The following is a 25434-nucleotide window of genomic DNA, read 5'->3' as shown; positions in this document are numbered from 1 at the left end:
CAGTACTTTCTTGCTGATATTTGTGCAAAGATCACACTCCAAGCTCAAGAGACAGACAGACAACATACCAGCTTGGAGGGTAGCATCAACCACTTATTGCATCCAGGTCTTGAGCAGCCTGAAGCACACAAATTCACAGCTAAGCCCACCAGTACAACACAGCATAGGCTGACCTCCCTCCCAAGAGAAGGCTTATAGACACCACATGCAAAGACCACTTTCAGCCCAGGTTACTTTCATCTGCAATTAAGGAGCACAGCAAAGAGCAAGCCCTATGCACTCTAAGAGTAGATGTTTTTTTCTCATGCTGTGGGCTTCTTTCATGTGCTGTGAGCTCGTCTTCCCACAATTCCCTCACAGCCTTCCTTGCCTTACCAACAGACAAGCCTCTTCCAGTGCAAGACATGGGAAAACAGAAACCAAAACCCACACTTTTTTTTTTTTTTTTCTGGTAGGATTGGATTGTTGTCAGGAAACGCCATTTGGCTTTTACTACTCCTCAGCTCCATCTGATCACCCAAATACATACACTGTGTACATTTCTACAAAGAAGAACTTATTTCTGTCAAGATGTATGGTCATCTTCTGGCAGATGCTGCTGGTGCCTAAGTTAGATATTTCAACTACTGCACTGGCTGCTCCCCTGGCATTCCCAGAAGGTGGGAATTGCATATGGGTCTCTTGATCTTGGATTCCCTGGCACCTAATTTGGATGTGGTCTGCCTGTGGTCCAGAGTCAACAGCTTCCCTGATAGGATAGGGAAGGACAGCAGGACAGCCTCAGCAGGACACTGGCCATCGCCTTCCTGCCCTTTCTTTCCTTTGCTCCCTTCCTCCCTTTTCATTTCACATGCAGAAGGCAGGAGAACAAACACTGAGTCTTCGACTCTCTAATTTTCATTCTGGTGTTTCTTTTATTTGAGCCCAAGCTATACAGAGCAGCTATGGCATTTAAGGTACAAATCAAGCAGCGAACCATAACATACATCTATTGCAAAAGACAATTCTCTAGGTGCCACTTTATTTCTCCATTCTATGTTTGTTTTTAAAAGTGTCTGCATGACACTTGGATGCTGCACAGCAAGTGGCAAATCTAATGAGTGCTGATGATTTACTTGGAGGAAGAAAGCAGAATTAGCATTTTGGACCATCTCAGCTAGTTACGGAGCAAGCATATTTCACACAGCTCAGATAGCTGCAACAGCAAAAATGTCCATCAAGGAGACCAAAGCAGTGTTTCTCCTCTTTCCCCTTCTTGCTTAACCAACACCTGCATGATGTGATAGCAACTCATCGGTGCTGGCTGGCATCCGTTCTGTGTTAATCTATGGAGCACCCACCCATGCAAACATCCTGCCCAAATTTGCAGTTTGCATAATGCTTTTATTGATCACCTAATTCAGCCAGCATTCCCAAGTAAAAATTCTGGGGGATTGTTGCCCCTGCACTGCATGCATCCTCTGTCCACAGTTGTTGCCATGTACTAAGGGCACCAACACACACGTGTAGCCATTAAAATATCAGTATTTCCACAGGTTTCGGGGAGACAGTAGACATCTTTAGCTCCGTCTGTGTTTTAAATGGCGTAATTGCTGTTCCACTCATTTGCAGTGTGATTTCAGCCAGAGCAGCTTCTCCTTCAGTTTCTTTTACCCTCCCTAGGAGTAACCGGGAAGTCCAACAGGGAAAAGCATTTCGACATTGCCTTTGAAAGCAGGAAGAAAACAAGCTGTCTAAATCAATCAAGAATGTGCATTAGTGGTAGTATGTTTCTCTGGAGGTCTGCATTTGATGTCATATTGACACATAGCTAAGATCAAAGCCCACCTCTGCATCCTGGCTGCTACCAGAAGAGCAGCATTGGCCTCTGGGCCCCGTATCTTTACAAGGAGCTTGTGATCAATGTGATTATTTTTTTTTCCCCCCAACAAGAACCTGTGAAATGTAATTATCCATCAAATAATGCCTAATGCCTTTTTTCTCTGAAAAAGTAATTCCTCTCCGTCTTTGAAAATGTTCTGGAAGCAAATACTATGGGGTTTTCCCTTCTGCTTTCGTAAGAAACCTGTAAAATGACAGCTCCCACTCCTGCTGTACAGGCATCAGCTGTTAACATAGTAGGGAAAGCTCTGGATGAAATGTACAGATACTTTGGAACAATCTGGTATTGTTTTTGCTTCCTGAGAATTATTATTTTGCCTCCTCAGAAAAAAAAAAGAAAGCTTTTTTTTTTGTTTGTTTTTGGGTAATGCAGATATTGGGTTGATTCACGCTGATACGTTTGGAATAATTATTCTGTAATAGTCATCAGCGCCTAAAAAGGACCTCGGTTCTGCCAGAGCTCAGCAGCAAGGGAGAGAAGTTGACGTTTGAATAAGCTCCCGACTTTCCATTCAAGAGAGGAGAACTCCAAGCAGAGAGGTTTCTCAGGAGAGAGCTGGCTTTCTCAGGAGACATCTGGTACCTCCTGCTTCTGTTTGGGCCTGAGCTGCCAATCTTTCTCTGCATATTTCTGGCACCTCTGGATTACGGCTCTGCAGCACAGGGAAATTGGGACGGGGTGGAGGGCTGCGTCCCTCTGAGTCACAGGCCACCCTCACCAAAGCACGAGGGGACAGGAAGTGGTGACAGGTTTCATGGCTCGATCGTGAAGGACGTTTGGGTCTGGGCTGATTAAAAATAGCCTGGTTTAGACCTCCGTTCGTAGGCTGCAGAAGGCTCCCTGCATAGCTGGGCTTTGCAGCCAAGTTCAAGGTCTAGTCTATATCTGAACTGGGTTATCTCTGTTCCTGCTGATAGCCCAGATAGCGCCTGGATACCCTTGATCTACCTGGGGATAGCAGGCTGAGCCACGCGCTGTCTCAAAAGTATTGGCTCCCGTGGGACCCAGCCAGCAGATTTAATTAGCTTTGTCAATGTTTCTTTTTTGTTTTCTGTTGGAGTTTTTTTTCTTTTTTTTTTTTTTAACTTGGGAACAAAGCCCTTTATAAAGCATCACCCTCCCCCAATCCGTGCTGCTCAGACACAAGCCTCACGTCTGGGATAAGGATGCTCTCGGCAAAGGCGCTGTGCTGAGCTGTTTAGGAACCAAGGTTGGAGGAAGATGCTTGATTTGGGTTCGTGTGAGTGGTGGAGGGATGGGGATGTGGAGGGTGCATGGTGTGTTCCCCAAGGACGAGGCTTGGTTTCTGAGCTCAAGTAACTGCATTCCCATATGGTGAAGGGATGGGAGCTGGCAGGGAGAGGATGAAGCCTTTCTTCACATCTGAGGAAGAAGCGCGGGGGCTTGGGAAGGGCGGCTGTTTCACTGGGAATGACTCACTTCCCAGGGAAGTTGTCCCTGCAGGAGCCCGCGCACTGAGTGACAAAGTGTAGATGGGCCTGAGCCTTGAAACCCCACAGCTGCTGGTAGATCCATTTTTCCTGACCTGGTCATCCTTCCCCGTATTGTTTTCTTACTTGTAGTTCCCTGTTTTTCGTCTCTCCAGGGGACTCGCTTAATTTTGCCTCACCCTCTGTACCCATGAGTGTTAGGGAAGTGCTCACCTCCTTCAGATGGCAGGCGTCTCTTGCCTGGAGCCATTCATGAGATCTGCTGCAGAGGGACCATTAAAACCCCCAGCAGAAGAGCATCCTTCCACCTTCAGGCAGGACCGCTGTGGTCTGCATTGCCTGTGCTACCAGGAGGTCATAATCCCAGTTGTGGGTTTAGGAAAAAGCCTTTCCCTTCCCTGTTCCATCATTAGAATGTCCCTTCCTAGGAAAAAAATTCTCTTCTTTTTCTTTTTTTTTTCCCCTTTGCTTTTCAGCCACCCACTTCCAACAGAGTTTAGGGGAGAAATTGCTACTTATTGAGCAGAAAACCAAATTCCCTTTCCCCCTTCCATTTCCCACCCCCACAAGAAATACAGCTGGATGTGAACCCTCCAGCGCTGTCCTTTACATCAAGCCTGTCCTTCCTCTCCTATATCGATGCCATTCCTGCAGATGTGTCTCGGGGTCGGAGCAGTCTGGCTGCTGAGAAATGTCCTGTTGTGGCTGTGTTCACAGAGTAATTACCCCTGTTTATCCCAGAGCAATAACCCGTTCCACCCACTTCTGTGGTTCCTTGAATCCATCCTCCCGCTTTATTGCGCACATCTCGAACAGGCAGGAGACTGCCTGGCGAGGGGAAGCGCTGCAGCATCTTGGCATGTCTCAATTCTAAGCAGTATTGAAGTTTCAGCTGAAGGCTCTCGTGGGCCCGAGGGAACGGGGGTAGAGGGGACAGCAGCTTCCTGTGGATTTCAGCAAAGCAGAGACAGAGCCGTTGCTGATCACCACAAATACCGGTGCTGCCATGAATTATGCATCCCTTGTTTAAAGAGAGGTCGCTCTCATCAATAATTGAAAGCTCCCTGCTCTGCCTTCAGCATCACATCTCCCACACCGGGAGTTAGGGAACTCATGAAATCTGCATGGACTTCCTCAAGGTGGCTAGGGGCTGATGGAGAGAGGCAGCAAAATGCAGGCAAAACAAACCAAAAAAAACCCTGCTGACAATTTTGGTGCACGAAATTAAGAGTCATTGGAACCTGCCAGCAGCTCTGCTCCGGTTCTGCTCCTCATACCCCTCTCTCCTCCCCTCTCCCTCCCAGGGTATGCACAGAACGGTAGGCTTGCAAACATGGTACAAACCAAGATCAGAGGGTGTTTCTCAAAGCTTTTGGCTCCATTAGCCGAGACTAGTTTGCTTTGGGTGCTTGCCTAGAAATGTCTTTACAGTGGATGGCGGGATGTTCCCGGGGGGACAGTTTGAACTCTGAAATTTGTCCCTCTGGGAAGATAATAATCATTAGAGTCTGTGTCTCAGACTACAGACATAGACTCCTGGGGCTGGGGTTGGTCCAGCATTCAAGGTCTTGTCAGCCTGGCTCAGAGGCTGCAAAATCATCTTGCCTGCGGGGCAAACTTTTTGAAAGGTGCCACTCTTGTTGCAGAACTGAAATCTCAGAACAGAACTACCAAAGCCTGTGGTGATCCTAACCATTTCAGAGTTATCAAAGAGGACATAAATCAAACAGCTTTTCAATAGCGCTATAGGAAAATCGCAGGCACCTGAACTCAGGTGTCAGCCTTGACAGATCCCAGTTACCTGGGCCTCTCCCCTACCTCTCTGCACCATTCACCTACACATCTCCTTTCAAACTACTCCGCGACTCAGGGAGAAAGTCACATATGTGACTTCTTAAAGTTGTATCTAAACAGTGAGGCTGCCTGGGTTGTTCTCCAGCCTGGGAATCTTCATCTGTCTCCCAACATCTCGGCTGCCCTGGCTGTGGCAAATTCTATCCTGTGTTGGTAATTAATCAACAGCAGACGAAGGGATCGGTCACACGTGATGCTCTGAGCCTCGGCCAGATCTTCCTTCTCTTCAGCATCAGTCTGGGGCATTCAGGGTGGGGCTGGGGTCTTCCTGCTGTGTGCTTCTCTCATCCTCTGCTCCTGAATCCTTTCAGATTAATGCCCCCTGCATCAGCACATGAGCTTAAATGGAGTCTGGATGACGTTGTGTCCCAGGATGCAAGAAGTTTGACAAAGAAGCATGAAGCGAGAGTAGTACGAGAAACATTTTGTCCCTTTCATACTCAGCTTTGTGCTCTGTGTGTCTGTGTTTGTTTATTTTTAATGGAGAACAGAAGATTGATGGATGAAATTAAGAAGAGGGATGTGTAATTGGAAAACAGCTCAAGAAGGCTACAGGCAGTATATTGCAGGCATCCATCAAACATCCAGCTAATGTTGTTAAGGGTGTGTAACACAAACAAGAGCTGCAGGAGACACTAGGAAAAAAAAAAGGAAAGGGAAGAGAAAGGGGAATAGGCAGGACACGGGAAATAGCAAGGGAGGAGAAGAGCCAGCAAGAGAGTACAATCAATAATATTTGTATTGCAGTCACAGTCCAAGGCTCCTGTTGGGATCAGTGCAGGACTGTGCAAGCACATTAAGAGACAGTCCCTGCCCTCTACAGCTTAAACCCAGGAATTACGGGATGATATCTGGAGATGGGTTTAGATGATCACAAAATTTTCTTCTGATCTTGAATCTCATTTAATGGGATCTACTCTGAATGGGTGTAAAGGCCGAAGGAAGATAGCTGGCTGGTCCAAGAACACATACAGTAATGCCTGCCAGCCAGGCATGCAATTAATCTGAGCCACTTAGGGGGCTTTGTTTTTAATTATAAAAAATAGGTAGAAATATGCGCAGTAAACCTCCATAAGGCCCACCGGGGCCATCAGCAGGCTACCCAGAGGCATTGACATGCAACTGGGTTTTGATGCTCTGTTTTCAAAAGGATGGGCTGATGCTTTAATGGACCACTTTGTGGGAAATATTCCATGCAGAGTGGACATTAAGAAAATGCAAAGGTCCTTTGTGTGGGGAAGGAGAGAAGATGAATGCTAAAATTATTAGTGGGCCAGGGGATTCCTCTAGTCCTGGAAACAGGGAAGAAGAGAGACTGAAGGACTGAGAAAAGGCAGGTGAAAGATACAAAGGGACAGAGAAGAGCACAAGCATGATGGATGCAGGGGGACAGCAGTGAGGGAGAGGAGGTAAGGTTTTAAAGAGAAAATAAAGTATTGCAAGACAGATTTTCTGAAAACGAGCTTTGAGTCAGACTCCTCCGTGAGGTTCACAAATGACCTGGTGCTTTATGTGGGGTTTAACTTCTTCAGCACTGCGTGCTTTGGAAAAGCAATAGCGAGAAGGTGCATGTCGAAATAAATGAGCCGGGAGCACCAGGGGAGTTGCACACACAGACAGCATCTCCACTCGTTTGCAGTGTTTGAGAAGCATGAACAGGGCTGGCTGTGAGGAGGAGGAGGAGAAAGAACTAGAAAGAGAATTTGTTAAAGCTCTTCTAACTCTGATCCACTCTCCTCTGTGCTCTCTTGGTAACACAGCTGCCACCACCGCCTCCTCCTCTCCTTCCCTCCCGAAGCAACCTGGGTTTGCAGCAGTGGCAGGCTCACTCTGTAGAAACTGTGCCTGTATAATTAAGGGCTTTTATTAAAAGGAAAAAAAACACTGGCTGCCTGATTCTAGTGCAGGGACATTTGTAATTGCAAGCATACTAGAGGAAGCAAGGAGCTGTGATGATGACAAGACAGGGCCCAGGTGGACCTAGGTGTCTGCTGCCATTACGAGGCAGTGCAGAGCCCTCCTTGGACTTCTTTGGTGGCTCTGTCTGTTCTCATGGCCCTGAGTGATGGGCAGCTTTGCTCTGTGCTGCTGCACTGGTAAGGGAAGGGATTTCCTGGAGAGAAAGCGGCCCCTGGTGTGTGTCCACACCATCCTGCCCTGCATCCAGCCTAGATCTGTAGCTTACCAAACACCCATGCCCTCAGCAGTAAAGCTTGAAGGAGACTCTTGTACTTGCCCTGGACCCAGCCATCAGAAAGCAATGAAGTGATGCAGAGCCAACACGTTTGCTGCACAAGGCTCCTGCTGCCATCACCAAAACACTCCCATGTGTCCCCTGCCACACAGGTTCCTCAGCCCACTTCTTCATCAGTTTTCCATCATTTCAAAGTAGAGGAATGGGCACCACGGTGTTTCCTGAATGAGCAGGTAAGAAGCATTAGAGATTATCACCACCAGTGGTTGGTTTGGGGAGCAGTGGAGACAGGTTTCCTTGAGGGATTGCTCCAGCGTGGTACTGTTGGTGTCTAACAAGAAACGAGTTCATGTTGCAGCAATTTCCTTAATAGGGCTTGTGAGTATCTACTTGCCTGCCAGAAGACTTGCTGAGACATGCTAGTCTTCTGTCAGATTTGGCTGAAATGGGTTTGATAGCTATTGGCAGGTAGGGCACTGATGAGCCCTGCTATCGCATTATCCTTGTTTTTTCAGGGCATCAAGGTAAAATGTCAAGGAAAAAAAATTGAAGGGAGGTCCTAAGAAGGTCCCAGAGGATGAATTTAAAATAGCATCCCCTGATATCCTCCAGGAGTACCATGTGACTGCTGTCACTAATAAGCAGAGCCCTTTTGGACCGGTTGTCATGTTTCCTCTTACACAATTCTCTAAGGCAATCCTTCCCCTTTGGTCAGATAACGAGCTGCTGGGCCTAAATCCTGGGCCAGGAGTTTCCTTTGCACAAAATGTGCCTATGACCCTTTGAGGGCCTTGATTTTAGATGACTGGCCTTGAGTACACCGAGGAAATCCCTGGCAGAGCAGGAATTTAGAGCCAACTAATATGAATCGCTTTCCATCCTTTGTATTGGTGTGATGCCATCGCCCTCTTCTCTCAAACTGCCTTCAGCCTAGAAGAGCAAGATGGGGCCACGCCGTTCAGCAGCTCGCTGGTTCCCAGGGCATGACTGTTGTTTCCCAACAGAAATCTCTCTGCAGGAGGCTAATGAAAGTTTTATGCTCCCTTTAGCCTCCTAGTGAGCATCGCCGTGGCATCGAGGAAGTCCACCAGAAGTACTTGGCATCAGAAAAGTAATCCCAGAGGAAGCAGATTACAGATGTCACCAGGAGGGAGGGGGGAATAAAATCCAGCTATCAAACATAAGGCAACCTGCTTGGAGTGATAGCAGAAAGTTGTCAGATGGTAATAAGTAACTTTGTACTCTTCAGCATTTCCGTGGGCTGCTGCTCTGCAGCGGCAGGAGTGGGTCCCTCTTTCTGAAGCAGCGCTTTTGTTGCTGATGTGTAATAACAGCATTGGGAGGTTTTGCACCCAGAGAGAGACCAAAGCAGAAGTTGGAGGGAAATGTTCCTGACGGTGTGCCAGAGCCATACAGAAGGCAGCACATGCACTAGGCAAGCCCATTTGATGTTGGACTTCCAGAAGTCATCTCTGGGATCTTATGCTCGTATGACTTACTGCACACAGGCTGTTAAAGCTCTTTCAGACAGGTGAACCAGGACTGGGATCTCCTCACACCATGACTATACACAGGACTGAGCCACGTCCCTGAACAAGTGGTCTGCAATGTGACTGGACATGATAGCTGTAGCTTTTGGTAAGCTACAGACAATGGTCTGTATTTTCCAAACTGATCATGAATGTTGGGTACTTTGTTGAAGGCATGACTGCCTTGAGAAAATGAGGATCTGATTTGCAGACAGACTGACTGCCTGTTAATCATACTAACTAGTGGGAGCTGAAAGTACTCAACAATTGTGAAAAATGAAGCACAGGACTACCGTAGCTTGGACCATCTGTAAATAAGCCACTCCCTGTTGTTGACTATTCCTGATACTTTTGTCCTTTATTTCTCTTCATTTTCTTTTAGTTCCTCTCACTTTATAGGAGGAGTTTAGAAAACAAATGTTAACTGTTGTGATTCCTCAGATCTCATTATCACATGCATTACAGAAATAAGAAATTTCTTTCTAAGAAGGAAATTAAAGTGTTCTGAAGTCTGTAATTTAAACTAAATGCTGCAGTGGCCAAACACTGCAAGCTGGGAGTAGAAAGGGACATGGAATAACTAAACTTTCAGCAGGCATCACCAGCACTGCGGAATGACTGAGGCAGGGGTTTTGTGGAAAACTTACTAGGTGATAGCATGCATCGCTGATTGCCTCAATGCATCTGCATAAGGAGGATGAAATAAAACTGCTGGAGTGAAAGAGATGCTGGATATCTTGAGGATCCTTGACATTTTTTGTTTTGTCCACTTGCATATGCAGGAACACAAATCTTGCACGCAGTTTTAAAAAATTCTACAAAAGAAGCAAATTAAATGCTCATCACAAAGCTCAGGAATGAATACCAGCCCTGGAGAGAGGACAAATAACAGTCCTCTCTGGCTTCAGAATCAGCAACATGAACGACCCCAAGTCAAGGACAGTGGGTTGATCATGGGGCAGCGGGAGGTTCTTTATAGCAACATAAATAGATAAAAGCTTCTATTCAATAGCACAGCAATTGGCCAGAGCAGCTGGATAATTGTTCAGGCCTGCAATATTAATGGGGCTCCTTGTAAACTTACACTTAGACAAATGCTTTGCTGGTTCAGGGCCCAAAATTTATCATGCGCCCTTCCAAGCAAGCCAAACTCAGTCTATTCATTTGGCCTCTAGACTTACTGTCCTAATGTTTGTGGTGACGGATACTTTAGAGGCCTTACTCTTTTTTTTCTGCTCTGGAAGGTAGAGATGCCTGGGCATTGGAAGCTCTCTGCAGCATGCTGAGGAGACGTAACCTTCTTACCACGCTCCTGATCGCCTTGCCATGGGCTCTTCTCCTAACCTTGTGGCACCAGTACCCAACCACCCGCTACCTCAGCCTGCTGAGAAGTAAGTGCAAGCATTCTGCTGTCAGTGTGCTGGTGGTTGTGATGGTGGAGGGTGCAAACCGTCGGTAGGAGAAGCTCTCTCATGGAATGGGTTACTAAAAGACAAACTTGCCTGAAGGCCCCCTCAGCGTTTGCCTATTGCAGGCGCACAAACCGTTCTTAAGAGTGTGTTAAACATGCACCTTAGGCTGGCTTTGGGGAGAAGATGCTGATGTGCTGAGCACTAACTCCAGACAGATGTGTCCCCAGCACTCCCTGGAGAGGGGGCAGCCCAGCAGTGATTAGTTCTCTAAGATCTCTCTTCTTCTTCTTCCTTCCTTCCTTCCTTTTGTCCCAGAAGAGACAGATGAGAATGTGACCTCTAAAGCTCTCCTCAATGGTACATCTGCACTGAGAGAAGAAAGCCTCCCATCATGCATTCGGCAGCAGCAAAGCACAGGGGCAACGCCTAAAGTTGTCCAGAATTATGTGTACTCCAGGCCTCCCCCATGGTCAGATACCCTGCCGACCATCTTCGTTATCACCCCTACCTACACCCGGCCAGTGCAAAAAGCTGAGCTGACCCGCCTAGCCAACACCTTCCTACATGTACAGAACCTGCACTGGGTGGTGGTAGAGGACTCGCCTCGGAGGACCAACCTGGTATCCAACCTGCTGGAGAAGGCAGGGCTCAACTTCACCCACCTCAACGTAGAGACACCCAAGAGTCTGAAGCTGGGGCTGTCCTGGATCCCATCCCACACGCCAAGGGGGACACTACAGAGGAACCTGGGGCTGCACTGGCTGAGAGACAGCTTCAGCAACACCACGCCACCAGAAGGGGTAGTGTATTTTGCCGATGATGATAACACCTACAGCCTGGAGCTCTTTGAAGAGGTAAGAGTCATAAAATTACCTGGGACAGAAAAGCAGGATAGAGCCACAAAGCCTTTTAAGGCCAGGTGCACTTGCAAAGACCTCTAAGATAGGGCTACCATGTGGGCTTTTAGCATCAGCTGGGAAACAAAGGGCTCTGGCATGCTGCCTAGAGCCCTCCTCGCCCACCTTGCACTCAGTGGGAGCTGAGTCTAGGGCAGAGGCAAACCTATAGCTATGCAAACCAGTGACCACACTCTAAAGGACTGAGAGAGCAAAGAGCACATCTGCTGTGGTGTAGGCTGCAGATGTGAATAGCCACTCACACAACGTTGCGCCAGCTAGAGTCCCTTTTGCCAGTGACCACAGGATACATACTTTAGAATTTATCTCTCTCCTCTGGGAAAGCTGACCTGATTTAGACAAACACCAAAGACAAACTTCTGTCAAAGCACAAATCTGCACTGTTGCAGGGGTGTGATGGGCAGGAGATGTTAGAAAAGTCGACTTTCTAATCCACCTTTTCTCCTTGGCTGCCCTTCTGTACTCTGAGTTCCAGCCACCACAACAGGACTGCGCCCCTGGGATCACAGAAGCTTGCCCAGGCTTCTGCTGGAAACCTGGCTCTTGTGAGATGCCAAGTCTATTGCAAACTTGCAAAAATGATTATTCAGTGAACTCCCTTGTCACCAATTTAAACCAAACTGTACAACGGCACTTGAAATACAGAGTTACGCATCAGAACACATTTCCAGTTTTCAGATTTTTTTAGATCTCTGTTAAGCTTATCCTTCCTTATTTCTTTCCAGGTCCTTTCTGAGAATTTCAGTAAACTCTCACTCTTTTAGGCAGTAGCCATGGATGGAAGAACCAGGCTGGGGGGAATTAGCAGTAAGTGAGGACAAAGATGCATCAGCCAGGGAGGGATATTACTTGCATGAGGATGAAGTTGGTGTAAGCAGAGTTGTTAATACGAAGCTAGAGGCCTGGCAGTAGTTGTGTTTGGCATTTACAAAAATGACAAAAATTTTACCAAAAAATGCTAAAAGTTCAGATGAGCTCAGAAAACTAAAGGTTTTCCTTCTTCTGAGGGACTGACAATGGGCATGGAAAAGCAGTGAGTGTGGTGTTCAGAGAACGTGCTAAAAAAGCCCTGTGGCTTTGCAGGCTGTAGCTCTCCAAGCAATAGCACAGGTGAACAAGAACCCCTGTGCTGCCTAGAGCTGTGTGAGTCTGTGGGAAGTCAACAGGGGAGGACAGGTGCCAATGAAAGTGGCGGATGGTGTACTAATGGGATGGGACAAACGTCAGGGGGTTGAATTCTCACAGCACTGTTTCTTTCTGGCACACAGATGCGCTACACGAGGAGGGTGTCCGTCTGGCCGGTGGCTTTTGTTGGCGGGCTGCGATATGAATCCCCAAAAGTGAGCCCAGCAGGGAAGGTGGTGGGCTGGAAAACCGTCTTTGACCCTAACCGGCCCTTCGCTATTGACATGGCTGGATTTGCTATCAGCATCAAGCTGATCTTGGAGAAGCCTCAGGCCAGTTTCAAGCTGGAGGGAGTTAAAGGAGGCTACCAAGAAACCAGTCTGCTGAAGGATCTGGTGACTATGGATGGGCTGGAGCCCAAAGCAGCCAACTGCACAAAGGTGAGCAGGACAAGAGACCTTGAAAATACATTCTCCTGGGTGGGTGCTGGCTGCTTTTGTGGCCTCCTGCCATGCTGCTCCACCTTCCACTGTGCTTGCCCTGTGCTGCCGCATGTCCACACCAAACAGTGCTGGGACGATGGGCAGAGCCTGCCAAATTCTTCACAGATGGTAAGCTCAGAGAGCGCTGAGGAACAGTTAGTGCTATGCACTCTTAACTGTGCTAATAAAGAGCCTCAGCTGTACAATTCATGCCCAGATTGCTTCTCCAAAATCCAGGGGGATTGGCAGAGGGTTGAGTCTAGGGTTTCTGTCCAGAATGATCCCCCCTCCTTATCACTGTTTCATGCGCCCGTGAAGTCTCTCGCAGGCTCAACCCCCTTGCATGACATGCTTCAAACAGCTGCGAGCCCCTGGTTGCTGAGGATCCCACCTGATGGATGTGCGGCGCTCAGCGTTTCCATGGCATCCGGAGCCCTTGAACTTTTTATGATTCCTTCTAGGTGTTGGTCTGGCACACAAGAACTGAGAGACCCACTCTGGTTAACGAAGGCAAGCGTGGATTTACAGACCCCAGAGTAGAGGTGTAAGCAGAGAGCCAGCTCCAGGGTGTGAGTACCTTTGTCTTTATTGTTTTTAGCAAGGCAAATAATCTGTACCTGTTTCCTTATTTATGCTATGATTTCCTCAAAGACTGTATATACGGTTGTCTGTGCCACGCCACCCTTTGTACAAGAAGTAGATTATCATCTTTACCCACTTACAATCTGCATTTCATACTTATTCAAGCCCCCTTGAAGTCCACATGGAAGCTTTGCCTGCATACAGTTAGAGAGAAAAGTGGGAGAAAAATCCCGTGGTTCCACTCAGTAATAATGACAAGCCAAATTCCTTGCTTCCCTACTTCTGCCATGTCCAAACTCTCTTTAGCATGGGAGTCATCCAACAGTGTGCAGAAAGAGATCACAGCCCTACTGATGAGCTTTTCCCCCAGCAGCCCTGCCACCTCTGCAGTGGTCCATGCATCCACCTTCAGCTTTTATCCTGCACGAACAACCATGGTGTGTGTGCCGCAGGGAAATGCTGATGGGGACACTGAGACCACCTCAAAACAGGAACTAGCAAAGCGCAACCTCCACAGACTCTTACAGGGTTTGAAGCGCTCCGTACCAGCATCACTAGAGCTAGCAATACATCTGCTGCGGAGGAGAAATAGCAAAGGCATTAGGAGTGCCTTTGTGGTCCACAGAGGTTCAGCAGCAGGAGGGGAGATTATGGCTACCACCACAGGTGCAGGAAGTAGTGTATCAGAGATCAGTGACATGTTCTCAGAAGCAGAGATTGATGAAGAATGGGCTTCAGAGGAGCCAGCTGCCATGCCCTCTGATCCCAATGTCTGCCCTTGGCAGACTCCTAACCCCAAAGTCCCAAAAGGATAAAGGTATCCAATTTGGGAGTACCCAGCTCTTCCTGGAATGACTCATATCTCTGGCAGGATACAGGATGCTGAGTGATTTACTCCTGCTTAGGAAGATATTCCAGGGCTGCTTTCAGTCCTGACCCCAATATACACCTCAGCTCAGCTCTACCCATGGAAATAAAACTGATAGCTTTTGTACATGCAGTCACGAGTATTTCAGCTCCTGCACTGATCTGCTGCCTGCATTACGAGTAGCTGCATAGAGCATTTCCACATCATTTCATCGTCTCTGAGTGACAGCCATACAAAGAGTGCAAAGCAATCCCAGCGCCTGCACACCCAGTGGCAAATGGGAGGGACAGAAGCCAGTTGCCTAAACCCAGACACCTGGTGTCACCACAGGGACCCCGGGTAGGCTCCCTGGCCCTCTCGTAGGGCACAAATTCTGTACCGCAACTACCAGCTTTTCATTAATATCTCGGATATCCTAGCGATCTGTAAATGATGCCAGACACCTATGCTTAGGCAGCAGCCCCTCTTTCAACCTGTGCTTCTGTGAAATCCACTAGCGGGAACGGGCTCATTTTACACACCCACCAATGCTGGGTCTGCAGTAGGCTAAAGCTAGTGTTGCCCAAACTCAGCTCTGAAGGACTCAGAATCCAGTTAACTGGTCTCAAGGTGCCACTTACTTTGTAAAGGATGAGCAGGCTTATGAAAACTCCAACAGATTAGACCTGCCTTGCCTACTTGTCAGAGGAGGGGTTGACAGCTCCACTGCAGAGTGTGGATTTGATGTTTTCATAAGTGTGTCATTTATGTATCAGCGCTTTTGTCCTCACCTTCTCTCCCCAGCCAAACACTCAGCCATCCTCCATGAGAAATGCCACACACCTGCTATGGATTCTCATGGGAAAGCTCCCCATAAGTCATTTGATGTGGGAAAGGGAAGCAACCAGTCTGAGAGACCAAGACATTGCCATTCATTCATCAGCAGGATTTGCACCCTTATCTAGAGCCATCCTCTCCGGTGCTTTCAAGCCAGATTGTCAGCTGGGCCAGCTTTGTAGATTTTGAAGGAGCTTTCCACTTGCACCAGCAGAGGATTTGACCACAATCCCTTCTGCACCACCGCCTGCCATGGGGGGGCAGCTGCTCTGACCTGTCAAGTGGGCAGGTGGCATCCACTCCAGGAGACACCTGCAAGCTAAATTGCTGGACTGGGCAGTCAAGCAAAATCATTAGATTCCACCCCTTAAAGTTTTAAATTGAGATCTCTGCTGATGGCTATGGTGTTTTGGAGGCCCTTACTATCAAGGCTGCTGAGCTTCAGAACCTTGACAGACATGATCTAGATAAGCCAGTGCTGAGAAAAAAAAAAAAAAAAAGAGGTAAAATTGCTCCCCTGAGGATGTTCTGTTCTTAGGCACAATAGGGAGAATATTTCTGTCTTTCCTTCCCAGCAATTAGTCCTTGTTGAGGATCAGATGGAGCCAGTCAAGTAGCAGACCTCCCAGAGGCCTCTTTCCCCTTTAATGCCTGCAGATGCGAGCCAGGCAGACATCGCTTGGTGCGGGATCTGGTGCTCTCTTAACCTCTAGTTGGACCACCTGCACGGCTGCTTGGCACATGTGCCTTCTTGGTGGATTGCCACAGTGTAAAGGGACCTGCTGATCACGTGAACTCTGAAGATCGAGCTTCAACAGGTGCTGCATAAATAGGGGTTATTTTGTCCCAGATGGAGTCCACTCTCTGCCTTGCCCGCATTAGTTGCATCCAGCTGAGTCTAGGGTAGAAAACTGTACAGGCCAAATCAGCACAGATCTGCAAAGGGGGAGTAATAAGACACATCAGGGGTTTGCTTGTCACAAGAGACAACAAAAAGAAAAAGAAGAGCTCGACATTTTTAAAAAGGAGTTTTTCTTTTCTGCACTAGAAATTCTGCTTTTTTTTTTGCTGCCCTGAGAAGCACTAGGCAGGATCTGCGATGTGCTGGGACTGAGGATCGAGGGTGAGAGCCTCAGCTCCTTCCCCAGCCTCTTCATGCAAAGTGGAGGAACAGGAGGAACAAAAAGGGGGTCCCTGAGTCCATCTTCAGCTGGATGAAGGCTTTTACTGTTGAGACAGTGTGCAAAATGGCTGTAAGCCTGGTCTCTGAGAAACACTATGGGGACATGCAGAGTAGGAAGGGGAATGTGAAAGACAGGGAAAATCCTTGGAATTGTCTGTATTGCAACAGGGGCCACAGGGCAATCAAAAGCTATTGCAGCATACGGCCCTGCCAACTGTATGGAAACCCCCTCGAAACACAGGCTTTGGCTTCTCAGAGCAAGAGATAGAAATTAATTTTGCTTCATATTTCTCTTTGTTAAAGCCCTGAAAACTATCACTCAAGTCTGGTGTTATAAAAACTACATATTCTTATTGCTAACATCTATATACAGGCATCTGAAAAAGAAGATTTTGCTTAGGTTAGCACAGGACTCCTGCTGCCTTGTTATATTTGGAAACAGGGAAAAAAGTTCACCTGCACTTCAGAGCTTTCAGACAGACTGAACAGGGACCCTCAGATCTCATCCTCCTGCTCTTACTGTAAAAAAAAAAAAAAAAAAAACAGAACAAAACAAAATAAAACAGAGAGGTTAAAATAATTATTTTACTGGTGAAAAAAAATCCTTCAAAAACTTTTGCTAATTCATAAATAAAATATCCCAGCTAGGACTCCGTGCTGTGGCTAGAACAAGCCATATCCCAGGCCACATCCCAGCCCAAAGCTGTGCGTAGTGTGGCTGAGGAACTGGGTTACTGATGCCTGCCTAGTGTCTACCTGAGACAGGGGGCAGCCCTGTTGGAAATGCAGCTCCTGTCCTGCCATACTAGATGTGACATTGACACCTCTGTCTCCTTCTTACCTCATCTTGTGTTTGTTTTGACAGAGGCAGAGGGCAGTGATCATTCCCAAAGTTTGTCGGCAACCACAGCAGCTGCACACACTGCCTCTTCTGCCCAGCCCTCTGCTCCACCACTGGAGGACGACAAACACCCCCAGACGTAGCCAGGTAGATCAGCTCCTGCTGCCCAAAAGGTGGGGACAGAGCTGATGTGGAGCCCGGCGATCCTACAGCTCTTCATCTATGACTTTGTGCGCTGGCTGTTCCTGAGCTCGGAGAGGAGTGCTTCGCTTCCCCTATGGGCTCTGTGTTTTTAACCATTCCTTAAAATTTATTAGATGTGATCTCCATTCTCGACTAAGCCAGCACAGAGGCTGAAACCCGGGACAGGTGCAGGTGCCTCTGAAGATCCCTCCTGGCATATCATCAATCCTAAGCTTCAGGACAGCTGCTGCGAGCTGCACTGGTTCAAGGACAGGAGTCGTCACAAAAGCACAAACATGGACCTGTCAGCCTGAGGCTGGTATGCTCTCAAAACGGCTTTAAAACAAAGCTAGCCAGAGAGAGGCTCTCCCTCCAAAGGATGCACTCAGATACCTACATGGACTACATGGACCAGCCGTTCATGTTGGTGAGGAAGCTGTGCTGAAGCGCTTCATTTTGGGCTTTGGGACTTCAGAAGGGATCTGGTGCCTGCACCTTGTCTGAGAACTTGAACTGCCTCCACTCAAGATTGTTTTGGAAAATGCCATCCCAGATGCCAGGCCCAGAGCCCTCTGGATAAATTTCCTCTCCTGCTCAGGGAGACTTGGCAGGTACTGTACCTCAAAGGCCATGCCTCCACGTCTTGCTGCAGAGACCAGAAAGCAGGGGCAAAGATGGGTGAACTTGAAAGTCTTGTTCCTAGCCTGGAACCCTGCTGCAGCACCATCAGGCAGTTCAGTAGCCTCAAAACATGTACACAGATTTGTTTCCTTGACCTCCAGAGAGGAAGACACCTCTCTGGGGTGGAGGTGGGGGAGAAGTGCTCAGAGAAGAGGAACCCACAGCCTGCACTCATCTCCTGTGAGAATGTCAAGGAATTGGAGAGGCATCATCAGGAAACGTATCTTGAGCATGTAGATGACAATTGAAATAGCAAATGCGACAAGGTTTTTTCCCAGTTGAACTTTGAAAGGCACGCGTGGCCCTGTGAAGAGAGAGGAGAGTGTCATGTGGAAGGGTTTCCCTTTCCCTCAATAAAACAGGAAGACAGCCAGGTGGAAGGCAGCCCACAAAGGAGGAGGTGACAAATGAGGACTGAAGGAAGGATGGATTAAAAGCACAAGTGTTGGTACCATGTGTGTGCGTGGGGAGTGGTGTCGCTGTGACTTTTCCAAGAAGATTCCTTGAATGACCCAGAAACCCCTCTGAGCACATCTTGAAAACTGTCTTCACTCAGGCCATGAGAAACAAGGCTTTAGGTGTTCAAAACACATGGAGGATTTCACAGCTGGGGGAAAGTTATGAGCAATTGAAACAACCCCCACCCAAGAAATTCTGAGCTGGCAGAAGACTTATTTATTTGTTGATTTATTTATACTAGGATTCTTCTCTGCCTATTCCTTGTTTAGTTTTGGTTTTTAGCTTAGATCACCTGACATGTTCATGAAGAAAGCATATTTATCCCCTTGCCCCAAACTCTCGCAGAAGAACAGCAGAGCTTGGTGTTCACTGATGAATGTCAAATGTTCTGCGCTCCCTGGGGTTTCTTTACAATGGTGTCTTAAACTGGCAAAATAATCAGAAACACAGCAAGGAGGGGAGTACAGCGAAGGGAATTACAGTTCCTTTATGCAAGAGACGTGGGTGGCACTAAGTTTCTGGTTCCCAAGCAATCATAGCAAGGTAAAAACATGTGCAAAGGAGTGGCTCACTCGGCAGATAGTCCCCATGGGATCTCGAAACCTCCATGAAGGGGGCTCTTTGAAGGGTCTATGAGAGAGGGAGTCGGTCCATGTTCCTGCACATGGGGAACAAACAGCTGCATCCTGCTACGGGAGAGCGGCTAAAGTACAGGAGAGGGCAGAGGGGGTGAGATGCCTCCTATCAGAGAGGAAGGCAGGAGAAATCAAAGAACAGGCAGCAAGGAGAGAAATGGAGGAGGTGTTTAGTGAGGCTTAGGCCAGGGTCTTTCTGGATGAACACAGCCAGCACTTCAAGGCCACCCTGCCAGCCATCTCAGCATGAAGAAATACTGAATGGGCCATGAAAATGGAGTCTTCTCTGGGCCCTAGAAAGGTCCTTACAGAGCAAGGGTCTGGCTTACTGGCAGTGGATAGCACGTCTATGAAACACTTTTCATTCTCCATTTGTCAGAGCTTTGTGTCCTGTCCTCTGCAGCAGGTAACAGGCCTTGCACTCCAGTGGGCTTTGCCGACCCATCCCTCCCACCAGGCAGGTGGGCTCAATGCTTCCACCCAGTAGTAAACCAAGATTAAATCCTCTTCTCTGTGGGTTCAACGAATGAGCAAGAGCGAGGGAATAAAGGAGCTGATTTATGATCCTCCATTTTCCCCTCCGAGATGGGCAGGGTTTCTGCCCGCATGAACAGGAGGGGATATGGTGATTAACTGCCTGGCCTTTAATCTCGTGCAGGTCCTACGTGGGGTTCTGGCACTGACCGTGGGTGTTTGTAGCAGGGGTCCATTCCCCTTGCAAAGGATACCCCCACACACGTTTTTAGAGAGCTGTTCTCTCTGCATCCCTACAAGAAAGCAAAATTATTATTCCTGGTTTTCCCACTGGGGACCTGCATTGCAGTGATTCGCGCTACACTGTCAGTTCAGCGCCGGTTGGAGCCTGCTCTCACGACCAGCCCTTTTTGCACCATCCCCATTCTTGCCCCAGCCTGGCCCTGTGGAGGAGAGTTTCTGTGAACCAAGAAATTCTGTCAGTCACTAAACTGTGCAGGACCAAGACCGCAGATGGACAGCGTGGATGCACACAGCTGATATTCCAGCCAAGCAGACATTTGGACCTGTTCAGCACAAATACTTTTTTCCCTTTAGAGCAGCCTAAGGACAGCAAGGGCTGCTGCTGGCTGAGGTGTATCAGCTAAGGGCAGGTGAGTAACCGACACCACAGGTTAGGATGGCAGTTTGTTAGCAGAGCTGGGTGGGAGAGCCCAGGAGTGGAGCAATGGACAGAGCTGGAAGCTTCAGGGAAAGTGAATGCAGGGGTGCAGTGAGGAGATCAAGCCCAAAGTGTTTAAAAAAGAGAAAGCATCCCAGCACCTGGTTTTTACTAGCATACTCGTATCTGATATTTATGTTCTTTGAGATTCATCCACTTCACCAACCAATGCATATTACTAACATTTCCTGTTGCAGAAAATACTATTGACAAAGGAAAGATAATGTCAAGAAAGTAATTTTTAATGGTTATTTATTTATATTGAATGGTACTAGAGCGTTATTAAATATGATGTGAATAGTACGATATTGCACCATTGTCTTGTCTTGCAGCATAAATGCTTACTTCTTTTCCAGGGAAGAATAGCAGAGTCTGCAATCGAGAATGTATTAGTTTTAGTTGTTCTCATTTCAAGGGTAGTCCCTTTAGTCTTCATCTGACCCAAATGCCAGAAGAGAAATTCAAGCAAAAACATTTTGGGTCCCTGAGATCAGTGCCTGCATTATGGAGATGAAGGAAGGAGACAGGAGAATACAGCCTGAACTCCATAGTCTTGTGTCATCTCTAGCAGCAAGCTGTCATTTTGGTGATGTGGTGGCAGTCCTTACTCAGACTGCCCTCTAAAGGTGCTGACCACCACTCAGAAGTGGGTGGTGGTCAAAACATAGAGCAGGCAGGCAGTTCTCCGTCACAAGGGAGAGGGGAAAGGTGCCGCAAGCTCTTTTAGTGCAATGGCAAGCTGTGTTGCATGGTCGTGCCTAAAAACGGCTGCTGCTGGCAGTGACCAGGCTGCCTGATTTCTGTGGAGGTCTACCAGGTGACGTTATGAGGTCTATTCTGCAGGATGTGTGGTATCCGCTCCAGCTCTGTGGGGCCAGCCAGCTCCTGCATGCTGACCTTCCCTCTGGGAAGATCCAGGACAAGCTCTCCTGGCAGCAGTACAGTAAGACAGAAGGGATCTCCTGCAGGAATGTGGCTACGCGTGACATCTCAGGCCTCAGCAAAAATTGATCCAAGGTCATATATCCATTTTGCCTGTCTGATCCATCCAAGTCTCTCCCAAGTGGTTCTGGAGGCCGTGAAACCTCTCAAGAGACATTTTTCAACTTCCTTCCTCCTGCAAGAGGACCAGTTGCTCAGGACAGGATGCAATGGGAAGCAGGTGAGGGCAGTAGCTTGTGGCCCTCTGCAACAGAGCCCAATGCATCTCCTGGGGAGAGGGGGAGACACCCAGGAGCAGCACCAACAGGGTAAGGAAACGCAGGCTAAGGCATTACAAGGCTTAGTCTTCCTAACCAACTGCACACTGTTTCAGTCCCCGCTTCTACCAGTCCCTGTAAGCTACAGTCCACTGGGAAAAATGCATAAACTCTCATTGGGGCACTAGAGGTCAATCCAGTGGGATCAGGTAGGGAAGCAATTCTTAGTCTCTTGGTTCTTCCCTCCCTCTCCAGAAAGACCAGAGAATGGATGGGTCTGTTTGACAAGAGCCCACTGTTGGCTAATTTGCAAGCCTAGGAGAAGCCACTAGACCCAGGTCCTGTTTCTAAGGCTCTCACTGATTTACTCTATCATTTGGCCAAGGTATGTCATATCAGCTATCTGTAGCTTTGAGGGTTTTTTAACAGCAACAAGGGACCCACCTCACAGAAACATGGAAGCACTTTTAAGACTCTTTTGAGGAAGCATCACTAAAAATTTAGCATACAAGCAAACTACATACTTGTGTAACAAAAAAGCACATTCACAAAGATGTTGCTTAAAGTGCATTGTGCAATGTGCAAGCAAACAGCCTGTGAAAGACTGGGAAAGATCATCCACCCTAGAAAACATTGTCACCCTGCCAAAAAGAGGGACAGCTCTGCTTGGCTTTGGTGGCTGAAAGCCTCTACAATGCCTGTACAAGGATTAATGCTACCTTCCTCTTCCCTTGACAGAAACCCTGGGGATTGGGAGGGCAGTGGATCAGACACATTGACCGACACTGCCCGAGCACACTGCTTGGCATCCCTCTGTTACACCAGCGCATCGTTCCTCCCCTCCTTGGGCCTTGCATTTTCAACGCCAAGCTTCCCAGCCACTCTGCTGCATTTTCAACAGGGATCTGGTTGCAGGTCCCAGGAGAAAAGGCAGGGGAAAGAGAAAGAGCAAGCAAGAATGAATCTTATTAAATGGTGCAAGGTACTTCTCTCAGTCTCTCATCACGTTCAGGGCTGACTGGAGGTGAAATTACATTTGGAGGGAGGGGAAGTCCTCTCCCCTGGGACAATCCAGAGGCTCTTGCACAAACTTAATTTCAAGCTCTGTTGAAGATGGTGTTTGTCTTTTCTCTTTTTTTTTTTAATGCATTCAATTTAATTTCTCAGGCAGACATGTGAAAATGAGACAGGCAGACCTTTGACTGTGAAGACAGCCTGGTGCCTGCTTCTTACAGATCCAGTCTCACATTGTTTTCCTCCATCTCTGCCCTCAATAAATCTGTGCACAGTGGTTGCTAAAACGCCTGCAACCTCCCTTCCACGCTTCGGTGGAGGCAGTTAAATTTTTTTTTTTTTGCATTTAAGCAATCCTATTCATTTTTAATTCAAAACACCCCCCAGCTTTCGACATCTCTGTTTAAAACAGGAGCACTGTGACCTTGAAAATGGAGGGGCATGCTGGCAGCATGAAGTTCTGATCTTTACTCTGCTCTCCAGTTCATACTTGCTTGCTGTCTTGTGAGAAAAAGGCTCACGCTGGTTTCTGAGCCACCCATTTCTGTGATGGTGGCAGAGGAACTGTATTACGTTTTGGAAGGCTCCTGAAGAAGACATTCCTGGAGATTCAGCTCTCCCAGCCCACACAGCAACACGTGCTGTTCAGTTCTTTTGCAGACAGTTGTTCTGGCTAGTTGTATGTTCGTTTTATAGCCTTAAGAGCATATAAACACACAGGTAAAAATACAGACTGAGGTAGGCCGTTGCCTTTCCAGCTGAACTGCTGCTTCTGCCCAGGAACTGACACAGGGTGACAATTTGTACAACTAAGCCCTGACCGCGAGGAAGTCAGCAGAGCAGCCAGCACAGGACAGTCCCAGCGTGTCTGCCCTCTCCTTGCCTCTGAGACAGATGGAGGCAGACAGGCCTTGCTCAAGTTGTTCCTACATCACATTTTCCTACTGTGACCCAAAGGAGGATCGCAAGCAAAGCATAAAGCAGTACCAGGCTCTAAAACAATTGCCTGCTACCCCAGGTCATACCACGAAACCATAGAATCATAGAATGGTTTGGGTTGGAAGGGACCTTTAAAGGTCATCTAGTCCAACCTCCCTGCAAGGAGCAGGGACATCTCCAACCAGATCAGGTTGCTCAGAGCCTCATCCAACCTGGCCTTGAGCACTTGCGATAATGGGGCGTCCACAACTTCTCTGGACAACCTGTTCCTGTCCCTCACCACCCTCACAGTAAATAATTTCTTCCTTATATCTAATCAAATATACCCTCTTCCAGTTTAAAGCCATTACCCCTTGTCCTATCACTACATGCCCTTGTCAAAAGTCCCTCCCCAGTTTTCTTGTAGGCCCCCTTTAGGTACTGGAAGGCTGCTATAAGGTCTCCCCCGAGCCTCGTCTTCTCCAGGCTGAACAGCCCCAACTCTCTGCCTGCCCTCATAGGAGAGGTGCTTCAGCCCTCTGATCATCTTTGTGGCCCTCTTCCGGACTCAATCCAACATGTCCACATTCTGCTTATGTTGGGGGCTCCACAGCTGGACACAGTATTCCAGGTGGGGTCTCACGAGAGTAGAGGGAGAGGGGCAGAATTACCTCCCTCGACCTGCTGGCCAAGCTTTAATGCAGCCCAGGATGCGGTTGGCCTTCTGGGCTGCAAGCACACATTGCTGTCTCATGTTGAGCTTCTCATCCACCAGCACACCCAAGTCCTTCTCCTCAGGGCTGCTCTCAATCCATTCTCCACCCAGCGTGGATTTGTGTGAAAATCTTGGTTCCTCTGTTTGTTTCATGGTAGATGCAGAGATTAATTCTTCCCTGTCCATGGCATTGTACTCACTGGAGCTCTCAGCAGAACAGTGAGAATTGTTTTGTTTTATGGAGGGGAAGATAAGCAGAGTGGGTTTGCCATGGCCATGGAGGGAATGGCACGGGGAGAACGTAAACAGTAGAGACTCCCAGCGGTGTGCCAGGAAAGCAATCTTTGCAGTGGCAGTATTGGGTGAGTTTAATCAAGCAAGATTTTACCCAGGTAAAAGAAATGTTAAATATTTATTTATTTATTTATTTAAAAAAAACAATTAATTTAAAATTAAATGTGAAATTACAACAATTTACATCTAGGCCTTAAGCAACCCACTTAAATAGAACAATGGCTTGTTCTGTGCAGCAGTATGTCCCAGGTCAAGTTTCCTGCAGATGTGTCCCCTACATCTTAGTCCAGCTCCGAAGCAAGAGTACTCCCAGCCCCCTGTATAAACAGTATCACCCTCTCCCCCCCCATCTTTTTCCTCTCCCACACCATTTGGAGGGCAAACAGCCACACGTGCTTGGCCTGGCTTGGGGCCAGGGAGCTGCGTGCCCAGCCCCAGAGTGGGAGGGGAGGCTGAGCTAAGGGTGCCTGCCCCCACCACAGGCACAAACTTCCTTTTCACTCCTCTCCTCAGAGCAAACACCCAGCCGCTGACTTTTCTTTGAGGCCTTGTAGGAACTGAATAGCTGTTAAGGCTTCTTTTCCACTGGCAAATTTAAGTGAAAATTGTCAACGCATTAAGAATTTGTTAGGAGAGCAGTGAGACGGACTGTCAGCACAAACTTATAAGCTGGAGCTCATTAAGAAGTCGTCCGAAAAAAGAGATGAGTGTAAAAGCCAACTTTTTTCCAGGCAGTGAGGCCGTGACAGGCCGTCTCTCACTGTGACAGTAGTGCATTCACTTCAGTTCATCTCCCTCTACTCGGTTCAATAAGCAACGCGGACCCGGGAGAGCTCAGCAGCCGCCCCCACCCCACTCCCCTCCGCCCCAAAGCGCCGTTACCCGGCGGTTACCTGGCCGTTACCCGGCGCACGGCCTGACAGCGGCCGAGGGAGCCGAGGGACTACAGCTCCCAGCATGCCGCGCGGTGGCACTGCCCAGTCGGTCCTCGCCCCGCCCCGCTTT

At 48.1% G+C, this 25434-nt stretch overlaps 1 protein-coding gene across 3 annotated transcripts in view; it reads left to right on the top strand.

Moving 5' to 3' along the window:
• LOC104484658 (galactosylgalactosylxylosylprotein 3-beta-glucuronosyltransferase 1) overlaps positions 1-20592 on the top strand; it is a 30368-nt gene extending 9776 nt beyond the window's left edge. Inside the window, exons 2-6 of one of the 3 annotated variants that reach the window (XM_086761126.1) lie at positions 10159-10301; positions 10638-11176; positions 12508-12804; positions 13308-13415; positions 17161-20592. In XM_086761126.1, the coding sequence (XP_086617252.1) occupies positions 10190-10301; positions 10638-11176; positions 12508-12804; positions 13308-13394 (1035 nt within the window). In that variant the 5' untranslated portion in view covers positions 10159-10189 and the 3' untranslated portion in view covers positions 13395-13415; positions 17161-20592. Of the gene's footprint in view, positions 1-10154; positions 10302-10637; positions 11177-12507; positions 12805-13307; positions 13416-17160 lie in introns of all 3 variants that reach the window. The other 2 variants (XM_086761135.1, XM_086761116.1) reach the window with 2 other exon arrangements.
• The last annotated feature ends 4842 nt before the right edge of the window (positions 20593-25434 follow it).

Source organism: Chlamydotis macqueenii, chromosome 1 (genome assembly GCF_036417535.1).
Source record: "Chlamydotis macqueenii isolate bChlMac1 chromosome 1, bChlMac1.mat, whole genome shotgun sequence".
Classification (NCBI taxonomy): Eukaryota; Metazoa; Chordata; class Aves; order Otidiformes; family Otididae; genus Chlamydotis; species Chlamydotis macqueenii.
The sequence above is the reverse complement of the archived record's forward strand: the minus strand, read 5'-3'. Positions and strand labels throughout refer to the sequence as shown.